This window comes from Pithys albifrons, chromosome 9, assembly GCF_047495875.1.
Source record: "Pithys albifrons albifrons isolate INPA30051 chromosome 9, PitAlb_v1, whole genome shotgun sequence".
NCBI lineage: Eukaryota > Metazoa > Chordata > Aves > Passeriformes > Thamnophilidae > Pithys > Pithys albifrons.
In genome coordinates this window covers 35,188,341-35,205,136 of record NC_092466.1, presented here as the reverse complement: position 1 = coordinate 35,205,136, position 16,796 = coordinate 35,188,341, and the positions used below count along the sequence as shown (strand labels likewise).

The following is a 16,796-nucleotide window of genomic DNA, read 5'->3' as shown; positions in this document are numbered from 1 at the left end:
CAAAAATGGTAACAAAATAATTTTATTCTGCTTTATCAAAAGAACTTAACACTGTGAATGTAAACCTGACCATATGTATCGTGTTTCCTTAAGGAGATGCAGATCCAGGGGCAGACCCCTTTAGTCACAGGCCCACACAGGCCGTGGGAACGGAGAGAAAAGCCAGTTCTATCCCATGATCCCGAGTCCCTGCTCACAGCTGGGGCTCAGAGAGAAGCACGGCCCAACCCGGGGTGCTAAAGCTGTGGCAACCCCCTCCTGCACAATTACTGGGGCTTCTGCAGCAGCTGCTGGGCAAGCAGGGAGAGAAGGAGGAGGCTTTTGCAGAAGGCACTGAGCATCACACAGGCTGCTGCAGCACTTGGGACTGGGAGCATCCCCTGGGGTCCCTCAGACCAGAGCAGGAGGACACTGAGCCAGTGACAGCCACTCAGGGTAAAGCCATGCACCCTCATGGGTACTGCAAAGCTCAGATCCAAAGGGAAGCAGCCCTTCCTGCGCTGGCCTGAGGGTTTTACTGCTCCCTGCACAGACACCTTGCTCTGACGGCTGGAGCGCTGTGAGCTGCCTGGTCATTGCACCCAGCAGTTCCCCTTGTGCCCTTGTCACCTCCCAGCTGGCAGAACCTACCCTGTCCACCCATTGCTGATGCCCAGTGTCCAACCCCAGGAACACACAGGGACAAGCCCATATCCCTGCCAGGACCCCCCAGCAGTGCCTCTGCTCTGTAAGGCCTGTCCTTATCCCAAAATCCAAATGATGTGGGTGCTGCCGGGGTGAGGAGAGGCTGTGCCCCTGTGCCAAGGGCCTGCTGCACCACTGAGGAGGTGCAGGGCAGAGATGGGACTACACTGTGTTCCCAAAGCCCTTCCCATGGCAGAAAGGGGACCCTGCAAGTCAAACAGCACTTCTAAGAGACATTTCAAACACCACAGCTACAGAATACGTTGCCACCCCCTCTGTGCCCTGGTGTCCTGGGTCCCTGGCTCCTGCCACAGCTGGGTTGGAATAGGAGCTGGTGCCTTGGAGCAGAGCACCAACTGAGCCTTGGGAGTCTGCAGGCAGATAAGAGGACAGAGTCCACCTGAAAGTGCCGCAAAGTCTCATACTCAGGTACTACTACTCAGGCCAACACATCCCTGTGCTGCCCCAGACATGCAGGAGAGGGAGCCAGGGCAGGAGCTGAGACAGCACGAGGCACCAAGTGTTACCAAAATTCCTCCAGGAGACACTGCCATCCTCCAGGCCAAGCCACACGTGGTGGGAACACAGCACTGCAAAGCCCGAAGCCCACACAACTCATCTGGGGACATCACCAAGCACAGGTAAAGCTCAGGCCGCTTGTTCTGGGTCAAAGGTTTCGCTATGGCAGAAGCTGAACATGTCCCTCCTGTTGCCATGAGGCTGCAGAGGGTGCCAGGGCCAAATCTCAACAGGCAGAGTGCCTGGAGTGCCACCACTGGCTGCCCCCAGGGACAGGACAGGATGCGTGCACAGGTAGCCTGGCTGGCAGAGGAGAGGAGGGCTCTGAACACACGGCCGGCAATGCTGTGCTGCTCCCAGCTGGAGAATGGCATTCCAGATCAGGCTCTTGCCAGCTGCTTCCCCAGCCATCGCACCTGGACGGTCACAGAGCAGGAGAAGGAGGTCCTAGAAAGAAGCACATCCTCACAGGCAGAGGGGAGGAAGGAGGAAAAGAGGAAAGCAGGTTGTACCAGCAGATTCCTCCCTTCCTGGGCACGTCTCTCCCTCACCCTGCAGTGGCACACCAGGAGCAGGGGTCGGATATATTACAACCCACACTGAGACAGAAGATCCTCCTCTCAGCACTGCTTGGGAGCAGCCTGAAGTCCTGCACTGCAGCAAACCTGGCCAGGGATGAGAGGACGAGGGACACACTCCCACCATGGCTGTCCAAGGACACACGGGGCAGGTCCCGCTCCTTGGAGCAGTGGATTTTGCATGGGGGAGCAGCTGAGGTGTCAAACATCTGATCTGCTGCACAGCAGGGTCCCTTGACTCCTCTTCCCCTTCAGTTTGCCAGCACGGCAGAACAGCAGAAATTCAGGCCCCTTTCCCTGCTGAATGACCTACAGGGAGGTTGGAATCAGAGCAGAGATGTCCCAAACTCTTTTTCCAACCAGCTGCTCCAAAGTGCTCCTGAAATCTGGTTTAGGATGCAAGGTGAGCCCCAGCCACCCAGCTGAAATCCCTTATCAGTCACAGGCAGCCAGGGCGAGGCTCTTGCTTGGAGAGAGGAGTTGCACAATCCTGTCAGAGATCACTTGCTCCAAGTTGTTATCTAGTGCTGCTGTCTACAGGAGTATTATGGCTATGCAGATCCGATTCCAGTAACCTATTCCACACCAAACCACTCCTTGCCCTGAGCAGGAACACGCTGGCCAAGGAGAGCCCCCTCCACTGGAGTCCTCGAGGAGAGTGAGAGAGCACTGGCAGAAAACAGCCTGGAGTCCATAATGGGAAGCTTCATTGGCAGGACGAAGGAAACCTCCTCTTCGCTCGGCCTCAGCCAGGAGCACTGGGGAATGATCAGTGTGCAGCAACACAGCACTCAAAGCCACATCTCCTGCCTCCAGTGCAATGCCTGCTAAATAACTGTACCTACTCCAGAAGGCTTTCCCGGCGTCTCTGTCTTTTAATATTCCAGTATAGGTATGTTAGTACAGGATTATCCCTCCTTTGGAAGCACCAATTTAACAGGGGAAGAAACGGAAGAGGCAGAGCCCTTGCAATCTGTTGCTAGAAGAAAATCAACCCAACTGCCACCTATACACAAGATGTCCAGGCATGTGCTGCATCCGCCCCGGTGGCACCGGACACGTCCCCGATCACAGCCGGGCTCTGCTGCTGAGCTACACCGGGATCCCTCTGCCTCCCTCAGCCAGTGCTCTCCTTGGCTCTGAGGTGGCTTTCTCCAGAGGTCTCTGGGGCCTCCTGTGCAGGAAGGCTGGTTTCTTGGGCAGTCCTCAGGTTGGCCTGCTGGAAGGCACAGGAATCCAGGAACATGCCGGGGATGCGGTCACCGAAATAGAGTTTGCTGTTGGCGGCTATCGCCTGGTACTTCATCAGCTCCAGGTACTCGGGGGTCAGCTTCAGCTGCAAAAACAGACACCAGGGGCTGTAACACACAACTGTCTGGGCCCTGCACCACTGAATATCACATCAGGCAGCTGCCTCCTGGGATGCAGGCTGCTGCACCAAGGGTTTTTCCAGTGCTGCCTCCTGTGCAGAGGGAAAGAGTGGTCCTATTCTGACCAGCTTTCCCGTGCTCACCTTGTTGGCATCAGCCAGTTTCCGAGCAGTGTAGTACTCAGCATCAGCTTTGGCCTTCTCCCTTGCCAGGAATGCAGCATCTAACATGGCAGCAGGGGATGGACAGGAGAAAAAGTGTTAGGAGTGAGCAGTCCCACCACACTGAGCGCCTGAGCCCTCATCCCACGGGGATCAGCAAACCCAGCAGTGCCCTTGACAGCCTGGCTGGCCCTGTGCCTGCCCTGTGGCTTCCTGCAGAGCTCCCAGTGCACAGCCTTGCACTGGTGCAGCCTTGCTGACCTTTGCAGGACAGCCTGAGCCCAGTCCTGAGGGTCCTCTACCTGCCACCACCCCCAGCTGCAAAGTGACCCCCCAGTGCAGTTACCTTCAATCTCAGAAATCCGCTTCTCCGTTTCCTTCTCCATAATCTTCTGTTGGTAGTGAATCCTGGCCACCTGTGCAGCCTTCTCAGCCTCTGCAATCACAATGGGTTTGGCTCAGGAATTTGCCTCCCAGGACTTGAGCACCAGCACCCTGATGCCAGCACCTCACTGCAGGATCTGCCACAGCAGGAGCTTGTTCCCTGGTCCCTCCCTTCCCACCTGGATCCCACAGTGACAGCCTGTACCCCAGTTACAGGAAGAGAACACAGAGCTGATGTCTCTGGAGTTGGTATCCTGATTATAAAGGTGATCCCCCTGCCACACTGAGCTCCAAGCCAAATTCCAGCAGAGTGGCTGCAGGACAGAGGTGCTCACTGCTCTGCTGCCATGGGAGGGAGGTGGGACACAGATACAGCACCAAAGATACTCAGATTTTCCAAATGACTGCTGGTGCAGCCTGGCCATGCCCCCTCAGTTTCCAGGGAATGCAGGAACGGGAGCTCAGCCTGTCCTGTCACGTACCAATGAGCGCTTTCTTCCGGTCTGTCTCTGCCTCCTTCTCCACCACCTTCTGCCTCTGGGCTGCAATCAGCAGCTTGGTCTTCTCAGCCTCCCTGCAGGGAGAGAAACGTTATCCTGGGGAGAAGGGGATGAGAGCAGCTCAGCACCCCAGGGCAGCAGGGACAGGAAGCCAAGCAGCTGCCAGCACCCTGTTCACAGCCCCAGGGCTGGCTCTGCCTGCAGCTGTGTGAGCACAGGCACAGCCCGTGGGCCACAGCATCACCCCCCTCCACATCTGGCACTGGGGAGGCCACATCTGGATGCAGGTACAGTCTGAGGCACTCAGGACAGGGAGTGGGCCTGGTGCAAGGCTACTGGGAACTGGCTTGGCTCAGCCAGAGACAAGGAGCTGCAGGGACATCCAACAGCACCTCCCCTTGCCCCAGGAGGTCCCAGAGACCCTGGAGGGCAACTCATGGGCATGACATCAAGAGCCCTGATTTCAGTTTGGAAATGGAGAAACAGAATCCACAAGTACCCGTGGCCAAGCACACACTGCCCAGGGCTCACCTCTCACCTGTGCTGGACCCTCAAAAGTAATTCCCACAGTTTTATGTCCAGCTACTCACATCAGCTCGAAATTTCTTCGGATGGCCTCTGGAATTTTGGGTTTTGTGACACGCACAGCCTAGGAAAGAAAAAAAGGGAGCACATTTGAAACCACACATTTCGATGCAGAGCCAGGAAAGGGCTTTGCAAAGCAGCTGTGGGAAATGGTGCCCAATCCTCCTGTGTAACACTCTCACACAGGAGTCCTACCCTTGTGTTTCCTGACATCCACTCCAACCCATTCCCAGATCCAAGCCCTGTCCAACCTGGCCTTGGACACTCCCAGGGATGGGGCAGCCAGAGGTTCTCTGGGCACCTGTGCCAGGGCCTGCCCACCCTTGGTGGAAAACATTCCTCTTTCAGTTTAAAACCATTGTCCCTCGACCTGTCACTGCAGGCCTTGGTAAAAAGTCTTTCTCTGCATTTTTATAACCCCTCTTTATAGGCTGAAAGGCCAGAAATAAGGTCTCCCTGGAGCCTTCTCTTCTCCAGTCTGAACAATCCCAACTCTGCTGCTTCTCTGGACAAGCAAAGAAAGCAGATTTATGGGTCATCAGACCAGAACATCCTTCAGTGAAGGGACTGTTCTAAGGAGCAAAACCTCTCCAAGTTCCTACAAAGCACCATGTGGACAATGCCCACCTCACCAGCACCGCAGGGTGCACAGGACTCCTGTACCACCTGCTTGACTCCCCACACTTTGGAGTGTCCTTGGCAGTGAAGTGGGGCCTCCTGGCCTCTTTTCCTGACCCCAACAGTCTCCCACAGGACCCTGACAGGCACATCTCACACAGCCCAAGTCCAGGCCTGCAATTCTCCTCCTCACCTCACCTCTCCAAGGAGCTCAGAAACAGCCCCTCACAGCTCCAGCTCGCACTGCTTCCGGACTTCACCTCTCAACCACTTCTCCCTTGGTCCCAAAAGGTCCAGCACAGCATCTCCCCCAGCCAGCTTTGCTCACTAGAGCCAAAATTCTGTGTTCAGCAATATATCCAACCACACTGGCACAGGTTGTCCAGAGAAGTCCCTGGAAGTGTCCCAGGCCAGGCTGGATGGGGCTTGCAGCAACCTGGTCTAGTGGAGAGTGTCCCTGCCCATGGCAAGGGGTGGAATGGGATGGGTTTTAAGGTCCTGACAAGAGACCCAGCACATGACAGAGCTCTGTGCTAAGGCACCATTTTACTGGAGACAAGAGTTTCCAGCTCTGTTTTGCCAGGGAACAACAGGAATGTGAGGGCAGGATCATACTCTCTGAGATGTTAGAGATGAACCACTTTCCTCACTCCCTCAGACTGGTCTCTGGTGAGTTCAGAAAGACATGGTTAAATTACCCATGATTTTCTAACATTAAAATGAAGCAGAAAATCCCTAAAACCATTCCCTTGCTCTTTGCAGTTTAAAGCCAATACCTGCAGGTCTGCCACCTAAAAGGTTCTTTTCTCTCTTCTGCAGGTCCTCCCCTTATACAAACCCAGAGTTTAGAAGCCATCACTGACATTTGGACAGTCTTCAGCTGCCAAACCTCAAAAGGCTCAACTATTATGTGGAAATGGAGGCAAGAAACCTACTCAGTCTAGGAAAAGAGGTGAAAAAAAGAATAATCTTTATTAGGGAATGAACCCACCTGGATAGTGAGACCTGGTGCCATGACATTGAGATCTTTCTGCAGGGCCAGCTTCAAGTTCTCATCTATCTGATCTGTGTTTGGATGACAAGAGAGAGACCATTTAGCTTACCACCTTTCCTCCTACAGCTTGTGTGGCAGAGTCAGCACATTGTTTCCCTTCCTGTGCTCCCTGGAAAATATTCCCAAAAGGAGAGTCACATGCTACTGTCTAGAAAAGTTCAGTTATTGATAAATCTGTGGTATCTGAGCTAATGGCAAATGGATTTCAGCATCTAAGCAAGAATGCCCAGAGCTTTTGGTATAAGCCCATCCCATCTACAGGATTCAGAGTATCTTAATATTAAAATTCTGACACCTTTTATCTTCCATAACCCCACCTTCCCCTGCTCAGCCACTCCAGAAGAACACAATGCTCTCATGTCTTTGGGGCACAGATAAATACCAAGAAGAACATGACCTGTGCTAATTCCTGAAGCACTGCTACCTCCCTAAAAAACTTTCCAGCTCTCACTTGTTAAAAAGAGCCAGCAGAAAGCTGTGAAAGTACAAAAGTGAATCCAGCAACAGAACAGGGAAGACAAACCCATCATCAGAGGAAAGGCAGTGAGTATCACTGCACACACAGGAGCAGAGTGGCTCCTCTGTGCACCCAGAACAGGTGGGAAAGGACTGAAATCAAACTCCCACGTGCAGATGGGGAAAGACAAAGAAACCTGAAGCATTAAAGCCACAGGGGCAGTGGCACATGGATGTAAAAGGAGCTGCAGCTGCAGCACAGGGGCCGTGTGCTCCCAGGGGGTGGCTGCAGGATATTCCAGAGCACAACAGGGAGATTGCACAGCCCTCAGCTGCCATCCACTCACCAAACAGCTCGATGTACACCTCCTGCAGGGTGTGGGCACTGCAGAACTGGTTCAGCTCATGATGAATTTTGTTGAAGATCAAGGTCTTGTCGTAGTCCGCGGTGTAGTTCCTCACGATGTCGTACACTGGGGAAGGAACAGAGTTATCAGGGCCCACCATGGACACACAGGGCTTCCTGCACCACCATCCCCCAGAGTGCCAGGAAAGGAGCAGGGCACTGGGACAGGCCATGGGGGATCTCCACCCCTGGGAGTTTTCAGGACTGCCCTGCCCAGCTGTGAGAGGGAGTGAGCTCAGAGGAGCCCCAGCCAGTGCTGCTGGGATTATGTGACTCCCAGGAGCAGTGTAACCATGGAAAGGTGCACTCCACAGCCCTGCATTAACACCTGCAGGGACAAATGAAACATCAAAGCCTGTGCAGGACCTGCATGCACTGGAGCAAGTAATACTATATAGTGAAACCAAGGATCTAATTTAAGCCAACTGTGTCCTGGGCAGCACCTCAAGGGAGGGGATTCTCCCCCTTCACTCCACTCAGATGAAACCCCACCTGGAACACTGTGCACCGTTCTGGTGTCCCCAGCACAGGAAGGACATGGAACTGTTGGAGCAAGTCCAAAATATGCTGAGGGGACTAAAGCACCTCCCCTATGGAGATAGGCTGAGAAAGCTGGGGCTGTTCACCCCGGAGAAGGAAAGGTTGTGTGGAGACCCCACAGCACCTTCCAGAATCCAAAGGAGCTACAGGGAAGCTGGAGAGGGGCTGTTCATCAGGAACTAGAATGACAGGACAAGGGGGAATGGGCTCATACTGATGGAGAGGAAATTTAGGTTGGATATATGGAAAAATCCTTCTCTCTGAGGGTGGGCAGGCCCTGGCACAGGGTGCCCAGAGCAGCTGTGGCTGCCCCATCCCTGGGAGTGTCCAAGGCCAGGCTGGACAGGGCTTGGAGCAACCTGAGCTGGTGGAAGGTGTCCCTGCCCATGGAAGGGGGTGGGACTGGATGATCTTGAAGGTCCCTTTGAGCCAAAACCCTTCCATGATTCTGTAACACGAATTCACCCTTCAGTGCCTCAGCATTCTGCATTAAGCTGTGCTGCTGAAAAAACCAGCTGGCTGGGTCCTCTGCCCAGCTGCTGGTGCAATAACAAGGTAAGAGGCTCCTACATGGGTTTTGCCTTTGCAATTTTCCCAGGAGCCAAGCTGGCAAGCACCTGGGATTAGTTCCACAGTTGGTCTCCCCTTCAGCAGCAAGAGAGGATTCTTGAGCACCTGTCACATTTCTGAACAGACAGGGGAGAGGCAAGCCTAGAATTTGCCTTCATCTTTGCAAACCCTTGGTCCTGAACCATGCAGGCACATGCATGGAACCAAGTGCTGCAGCACTGGGAGCCATAAGGGTAACAAGAAATGGGAAGAGACATGGAAATTTTCCAGACATGGGTAATGGAAGCCCTGCAGACCAAGGCAGAGCTGCTGCAGGATGAGTGAAGGCAGTCACAGTGCTGCTTGCTGAGACAGGATGGGAAATACCTGCATAGGGGGCCAGCTTATTCACGACTTCTATTCGGTCAATGTAGATCATAACACCACCACTGCAAGGGAAAAAGAGAATCCATCAACCACCACTGCAGCTGTTAATAGTGAACATAAAAGCAAAGTCATCTTTAGCCCAGTTTTACTCAGTTGTACAGAATTCACCCAGAACAATCTGGGCATTTTGCAGTGAGGTGGCAGCAAACCCCAGCTTTGCACAGACCAGTCCCTCTCTCTGCACAAATCACACACGTGCTCCAGCAACCCTGCAAAGCACCTTCCCTTCCCTTTGTGATCTCCCACTTAGCCAGCCAAAGGAAAATGCCTCTCAACAGGAATGTGGCTGCAACTATCAGGGAGTCCAACACGAGGAGGACAGCAGGGGACACCTGCCAGCAGCAGAGCACACACGGACTCCAGATGCACCACAGCTCTTCTAGGCAGTAAAACATTTTAAATAGGAAAGCCCTGAGTTTAATTCACACACTCACTACCTCCAGCAGCAGCTTGGCAAGGCCACTGGTAGACAGGAAGAAACAAAGCAGGTGGCAGACTTCAATCCACAGTCTCTGCTTCAGTGTCACCGTGCCAATGGCTCTCCAGTAGCACCACAACCAGGCACACACACTCCAGCTTCCAGGAGGAAGCCTGCAGGCAGTGCTCTCCCCAGGGGATTACGTGCTGCCAGACTGGCAGGGGAAAGAGGGAATCAGAGGCTGGGCTTGTCCCCAGGCTCTGCTCTTACTGGTGTGGCTTTCAGTGGGTCATGCCCACCTCTGGGTACCTGTGACATGGGAGAAACCAACTCTACAGTGAAGAAAAGAGACTTAATTTTCAACAGCTCATAAGTCTCTTGAGAGTGTAATTTTAAAGCAGGATATTCTTGTGATGGTGTACTCAGGACAAAGGCAAAGCAGACAAGAAGCTTCAGCAGGAACTGTTTGGAGACAGCTGAGCCCTGGCAGTGCATCCTGATGTTTTAACTCAAATGTATCCCCCGTGACAAACTCCATTTGTTACTTTGCAGATCTTGATGTCTGGCAGCTGAAGGCCAGGTCTGCAGGAAAAACACCTGAACTTTCCTGTGTCTGTGCTCTTTTGGAAAAGGTCTCATTCCAAACCAGCCTCACCACAACTATGAGCTAAAAACTTTGGAGATGGACAGAACTTGTCTGCTGGGAGGGACAAGCCAGCAGGGAAAACATCTGTGGCCAAAGAGGGACTTATTTCCCAGTGAGATACTACTCTTAAGAGCATTCTCTCCCTTCAGAACCACTCCTATTATTTTTAAATCCTTTCTAGGCCTGCCAGGCTGCACAAGGAGTTATGATGCTACAGTGTATGTGTTTTCTCCACCTGCTCTGCACTCTGTCCCACCACGGCAAATAAAACCACTATTTATCACTGCAAGTGACACCCAACAGCATTCCTCAGGATCTCCTGAGCCCTCTCTCATCCTCCTGATTTGTTCCAGTCACCTCATGACATCTCTACCAGGACTGGGAAGCCCAGCTACCTCCTTGGGGTATGTCCTACATACCCTGTGAGGACTCAGAGCAGAGCATCTGGGCTTCTTCCACTGGGATCTCCTCCACTGCCCATCGTTAACTTGGGGTCCTTGGGGCATTTCAATTTTAAGGGGATGTTAGAAGGAAAGGGACAGTGCCTGCAACACCCTGGATCCCATGCAGGACTCACCCACGGCCCCACATCCCTTCCCATGCAGGAAAGGCTCTGGAATGGCACCTCAGACTGGACAGGACTGTCTGCTGCCTCTCTGACTCCACCATCACCTCCCACAGCAATCCTGCCACGATCTCAGCCCGTGTGGGACAGAAAGTGGATTATTATCCATGATTATTCCATTATTATTATTATTATTACCCAGTGTGGTGGGGGATAAGTGAACTTTATCAGTCCTGTTGGTCATGCACTGGCTTTGCTGTGCCACTCGGAGCCCACACTGGCTGGGGCCAGAGGAACAGGGAGAAATCCACAGGAATTCTGAGAGGAGGATCAACACACAGACTTGTGTGCCTGGGAGAGGCTTTAGCACAGTTAGGCAGCAATACTGCCCAACCTGACAGGACAAGGTGACAGTGCACAGGGAATGCCACAGCAGATGGGCACAGGTGTTTGGGCAGATCTCAGACAACTCAGGATCTCAGCTTAGCTCAGCAGAAGACAAGGTGAGGGACACTGCCATGAAACAAGGCAAAGGTTCAGCACTCACAGCCAGAGCTGCACAAACAGGAACACACCAGGACAGGCAGAGCACCTAAAACTGGGCTCAAAGGTCAGGTCTGGCGTGACCAGACACACAGGGATTAACACCATACATCCACCTGGAATATTCATGGCATGTTTTTCCCCATGACTGGCTAACAAACAGGGATCTGGCCCAGCAGAGCATTCCTTGGCTCTGTCTGCCTCCTGACAATGATCTGCAGCACGAGCACAGGATGACTCTCACACCTCTGCAAAGTAATGCTTGAGCAACTGCTGGGGAAAGCCAGAAATCCCACACACCAGAGGCAGATGCACCTTCTCCCTGCTGGAATGAAATGGTTTTCATCTCTGAGCTGACAGCTGGCTTGTGAAAACAGTCCTCTGCTGCCAAAGTATTTTAAAATCTGTATTTAATGTATTCACTTAATGCTGGGCAGTTATAAACAGGACAGGACAGGCAGAACCTGGGGATGGGACACCCACAAAGACATTCCAAAGCTTCCTGATGCAGATGAGGACACAGGGAAGAGGAATATAAATCTGGTGAAAAAGAAACTCAGCCTTTAAAGTCTGTTGGTTTAATACACCATAACAGAAATTTAAACTGCTCAGGATCTGCTTTTGTGATGGACTTTGAACGAGGACAACAACATTTCAGGTTTGACCCACGTGTATTCATAAGCTAATGTTTTACTATGGAAATGTGGATTCAAAGCTTTGGCATCAAGTAGCTGCAGCCTTTGGATTCCAACTGCAGCAAACTGAGAGGCTCCTGCAGCAACACCTCAAAAATGGACAGGGCTGCTGGGACCTTTGGACTGAAGTGTACTCAATTATTAACCAGGAACTGCTTCACCAGCTGCTTGGGGGTTCAAAGCACATTTACTGCCTGTCCCTTCACAGCCACCTGCACTGCACAACTGAGCCCCACAGAGCTGAAATGCAACTTTGGGGACTCACAGAATTAAACAGAGTATTTTGCTCCTAAATCACAGCAGCACAGAATGGCCAAGGCTGGAAGGGAATTTCTGCTTGGCCTAAAGAATGTTCACCTCACCACAAAGGGACTTTGGACAAGGGGCTGGGGGGACAGGACAAGGGGAATGGCTTCCCACTGACACAGGGAGGGATAGATGGGAGATTGGGAAGCAATTCCTCCCCCATGAGGGTGGGCAGGCCCTGGCACAGGTGCCCAGAGAAGCTGTGGCTGCCCCATCCCTGGGAATGTCCCAGACCAGGTTGGACAGGGCTTGGAGCACCCTGGGCTGGTGGGAGGTGTCCCTGCCCATGGCAGGAGGTGGCACTGGATGAGCTTTAAGGTCCTTCCCAGTGATCCTACAAAAGCTGCAGCACTGAATATTAACATTATTTACTCCTAAAAGTCTCTGAGATGTAAAACTAAACCCATGAGAACTTTATGTTAATATTTAAACCCACATGATGCTCTAGGAGTAACTCCAAGAACTCATTTCAGTATGGATTAAACATGATCAAAATTAACTCTGCTTTATTAATGCTGCCATTAACACCCAACTTTTAATTTCAGCCTGGTCACTGAGTGTCATCACTCAAGTCACAGAGGGTTTTCTGAACAGAAATTTTGTTGAGGACACTGCAGCTAAATGACAAGGAGAATCCCCACGGGGTTTTTATCCTGAAGAAAGAGATTCAGTCACCACTTTAACTTGTGGATGAACCAACACAACAGGATCTGCAACTCAACTCAACCAGCCCACTCCTTCCTCCTGCTACTGCTCTGCTTTTTGCAACCAAGCAGATCTGTGCTGACAAAAGAATCAGCTCAACCATGAAGGAGGCATTTCATGCAGATATAAACCCTCTCCCACCAGAAGGATTCCCATTCACTATTTGCCTTTTCCCTCTGGAGGAGTCAGTACTTTTATCAGCTACAAAATCCAGACTAGAACTATCTGAGGGCAGACCAAGGCACAAGCAACAGGGTGTCAGAGTAACCAAGGGGAGAAACCAAGACAAATGAAGGTAATATCACCATGAATGCAGACACCCTCTGAACAGCAGCTGCAGCACAAGCCAAAGTGCTCCCTCACATACCTCCTGTTCTGTTATGTCCATATTCTGTTACAGTGGGACATATGGGTGTGTTTGGGGACAATTCCAGGGCATGTGCCTGTACTTCCCAGCCCCTGTGTCCCCACAGAGCACACCTGCCCTGCACCAGGAGAAATGCAAATCCAAGCCATACCTTGTCCCACAAGGCACGTTTTTCACTTCATCAGTCTGCAAGGTGGTCTGAAACACAGAACAAGCAGTGCTCACAAACTGCTCTGCTCCCTGGAAGGGGCTGCTGTGCCTGGACTCTCCCACTGGGAACACGGAGCCCAACCATGTCCTCTGCCTGCCTCAGGTGTGGGCAGAGCACGTGGATTCTTCCCACCTGGATGGACAGGCAGCTGTGCCTGCTTCCCCACTCCCAGCTCCCATGGCATGAGATCTGTGGCTTTCCTGGGAAACAGTGATGGCCACAGACATGGACTGTCCCCCCAGAGCAGGACATCTGTCCCCAGCACTCACACACAGGCTGGGCAGACTCTCCCCAGAGGCCAAGTCCTTCCAAGGGCAGGAGGAACATGGGGATTCCAAGGGGCTGCTGACCTGACCTCCCCATCACAGAGCCCCTCTGCAAACATCCAGGGCATTCCCACCCTCCCAGCACCCTCTTCCCAGAGGAGAGGGCACCAACCTGCACAGATTTGAAGGTGGTGATGAAGGGGAGCATGATGTGGTAGCCGGGTCCGCTCGGGCTGGTCAGCAACGCGCCACCCCTACGGAGAGGGAGGAAAACAGGGAGAGGCTCAGGCAAGCCTGGCTTGGAGAGCAAGCAGGGACACTCAGACTGCCAGAGGTCACAGCTGCAGGAGAGAACCACAGTGATGGCCCAAATTTGCCAGCAGTGCCCCTACAAAAGGGCTGAGGGCACGTCATATTTGCCTGCTGAACCACAGTGATGGCCCAAATTTGCCAGCAGTGCCCCTACCAAAGGGCTGAGGGCACGTGGTGTTTGCCTGTTGCAGCTGGACAATCACTCCCTGTGAGGGAACCCTCAGGAAAGGCAGCTATTGCTGGGGCCTCCCAGTGTTGCAACATTGCAGAGAGCTGCAAGAACACAGATCCTTCCTCTCGAAATAGTTTGCTGGTAACCATGGAAAAATCCAGCAGTGGACGTGATGCTGCCAGTTTGGATTTCCAGCAACCCCAAAGCATCAAGGAAACCCCCAGGCTCTTGTGCTCAGCACAGGGGTGAGAGGGAAGGGTGGGGAAAACATTCCAGAGCACCAACAAAACAGGCTGGGAGACACTTTGGGACAGAGGGAGAGATCAACAGATGTCAGAAGATGGGATGGACCAAGAGATTTGCTCCTCTGAGTTCAGAAATCTAAACCATGAAAAGGGATGGGAGGAAGGTGAGGGAGGAAAAGCAGGGGAGGATTCAGAGTGACCCAAACCCCCAGGGGCTGTGCACAGAGCAGGATGGCAGGGGGGGAAGCAGCAGAGAAAACAGGGAACATGGGGAAGGGAGCAGAGACAACAGGGGGAACATGGGGAAGGAGTGGAGACAACAGGGGGAGCAAAGGGATGGGAGCAGAGACAAGGAGGGACACGGGGAAGAAGGAGAGACAAGGAGGGAACACGGGGAAGGAGCAGAAACAAGAAGGGAACATGGGGAAGGAGCAGAAACAAGAAGGGAACATGGGGAAGGGAGCAGAGAAAACAGAAGGAACACGGGGAAGGGAGCAGAGACAGCAGGGGGAACATGGGGAAGGAGCAGAGACAGGGAGGGAACACAGGGAAGAAGAGACAAGGAAGGGAACACAGGGAAGAGAGCAGAGAGGAGGGAACACAGGAAAAGGAGCAGAGAGGAGAGAACACAGGGAAGGGAGGAGAGACAAGGAGGGAACATGGGGAAGGGAGCAGAGACAACAGGGGGAACACGGGGAAGGAGCAGAGACAGGGAGGGAAAACGGGAACAGAGACAAGGAGGGAACACGGGGAAGGAGCAAAGAAAACAGGGAAGGGAGTAGAGACAAGGAGGGGAACATGGGGAAGGGAGCAGAGACAAGGAGGGAATATGGGGAAAGGAGCAGGACAAGGAAGGGTACATGGGGAAGGGAGCAGAGACAAGGAGGGAAAACAGGAGCAGAGACAAGGAGGGAACACGGGGAAGGAGCAGAGAGGAGGGAACACGGGGAAGGGCAGGCAGGAGGGCCCCTCTCGGGGCCGGTCTGGCCCAGCGGGCAGTCCGTACCTGTAGTACACGGCCAGGTGTCCCTCCTCGACCCTGTGGATGGCGGAGTAGAGCAGGAACACGAGGAGCGCCGTGGCCGCCGCCGCCGCGGCCCCCGCCTGGGCCATGGCCATGCTCGCATCCCCCCGGGCCCGGCCCTGCAACGGCACGGCCCGGTATGGCACGGCACGGCCCGGTATGGCACGGTACGGCTCAGCCCAGCCCGGCACGGCTCGGTCCGGCACGGCACCGCCCCGGGACACGCACGGGCACACCCTGGGGACACACACGGTGTCCCGCCCCTGTCCCTGTGCCCGCCCCCATCTCTGCCCCGTCCCTGTTTCCATCCCTATTCCGCCCTTTTCCACTGTCCCGTTCCCATCTCTGCCCTTATCCAGTGCCTGTCACATCCCTATCAATCCTGCCCCGTACCTATCCCTACCTCAATCCCTATTCCCATCCCATTCCCAGCCCCATCCCAATCCAATCCCGTAACTGTCCCTATCCCATCCCTGTTCAGTACCTATTCCCAATCTCAGCCCTATCGCATTACTGATCCCATCCCGTACCTGTCCCTATTCCCTATCCCATCCCAATCCCATCCCAATCCCACCCCGTACCTGTCTCTATTCCCTATCCCATCCCAATCCCACCCCGTACCTGTCCCTATTCCCTATCCCATCCCAATCCCACCCCGTACCTGTCCTTATTCCCTATCCCATCCCAATCCCACCCCGTACCTGCCCCTATTCCCAATCCCATTTCCAATCCCACCCCGTACCTGCCCCTATTCCCTATCCCATCCCAATCCCACCCCGTACCTGTCCCTATTCCCTATCCCATCCCAATCCCACCCCGTACCTGTCCCTATTCCCTATCCCATCCCAATCCCACCCCGTACCTGTCCCTTATTCCCTATCCCATTCCCAATCCCATTCCCGATCCCACCCCGTACCTGTCCCTATTCCCTATCCCATTCCCAATCCCATTCCCGATCCCACCCCGTACCTGTCCCTATTCCCTATCCCAATCCCATTCCCGATCCCACCCCGTACCTGTCCCTATTCCCTATCCCAATCCCATTCCCAATCCCACCCGTACCTGTCCCCATTCCCAATCCCATTCCCAATCCCACCCCGTACCTGTCCCTATTCCCTATCCCATTCCCGATCCCACCCCGTACCTGTCCCTATTCCCTATCCCATTCCCAATCCCACCCCGTACCTGTCCCTATTCCCTATCCCATCCCAATCCCATTCCCGACCCCACCCCGTACCTGTCCCTATTCCCAATCCCATTCCCGATCCCACCCGTACCTGTCCCTATTCCCTATCCCATCCCAATCCCATTCCCGATCCCACCCGTACCTGTCCCGTTCCCCACGTGCTGCCGAGGCCGCGCTCCCGCCCCCTCCGCGCACGCGCGGCTGCGCAGGGCAGCATGGGGGGGGGTGACACCGGCGCATACCGATGACGTCACAGCCGCCCGCCCCGTTGCCAGGCAACAGCG

At 53.8% G+C, this 16,796-nt stretch overlaps 1 protein-coding gene across 1 annotated transcript; it reads right to left on the bottom strand.

Moving 5' to 3' along the window:
• Positions 1-6: 6 nt before the first annotated feature.
• ERLIN1 (ER lipid raft associated 1) lies at positions 7-16,708 on the bottom strand. Its single transcript, XM_071563637.1, is given in 13 exon segments — positions 7-2,972; positions 2,974-3,117; positions 3,295-3,374; positions 3,659-3,748; positions 4,179-4,270; positions 4,787-4,845; positions 6,391-6,464; positions 7,257-7,382; positions 8,792-8,853; positions 13,248-13,294; positions 13,746-13,827; positions 15,309-15,445; positions 16,655-16,708. Coding segments are annotated over 12 exon segments (1,068 nt in total). The 5' UTR covers positions 15,422-15,445; positions 16,655-16,708; the 3' UTR covers positions 7-2,873.
• Between the last annotated feature and the right edge of the window lie 88 nt (positions 16,709-16,796).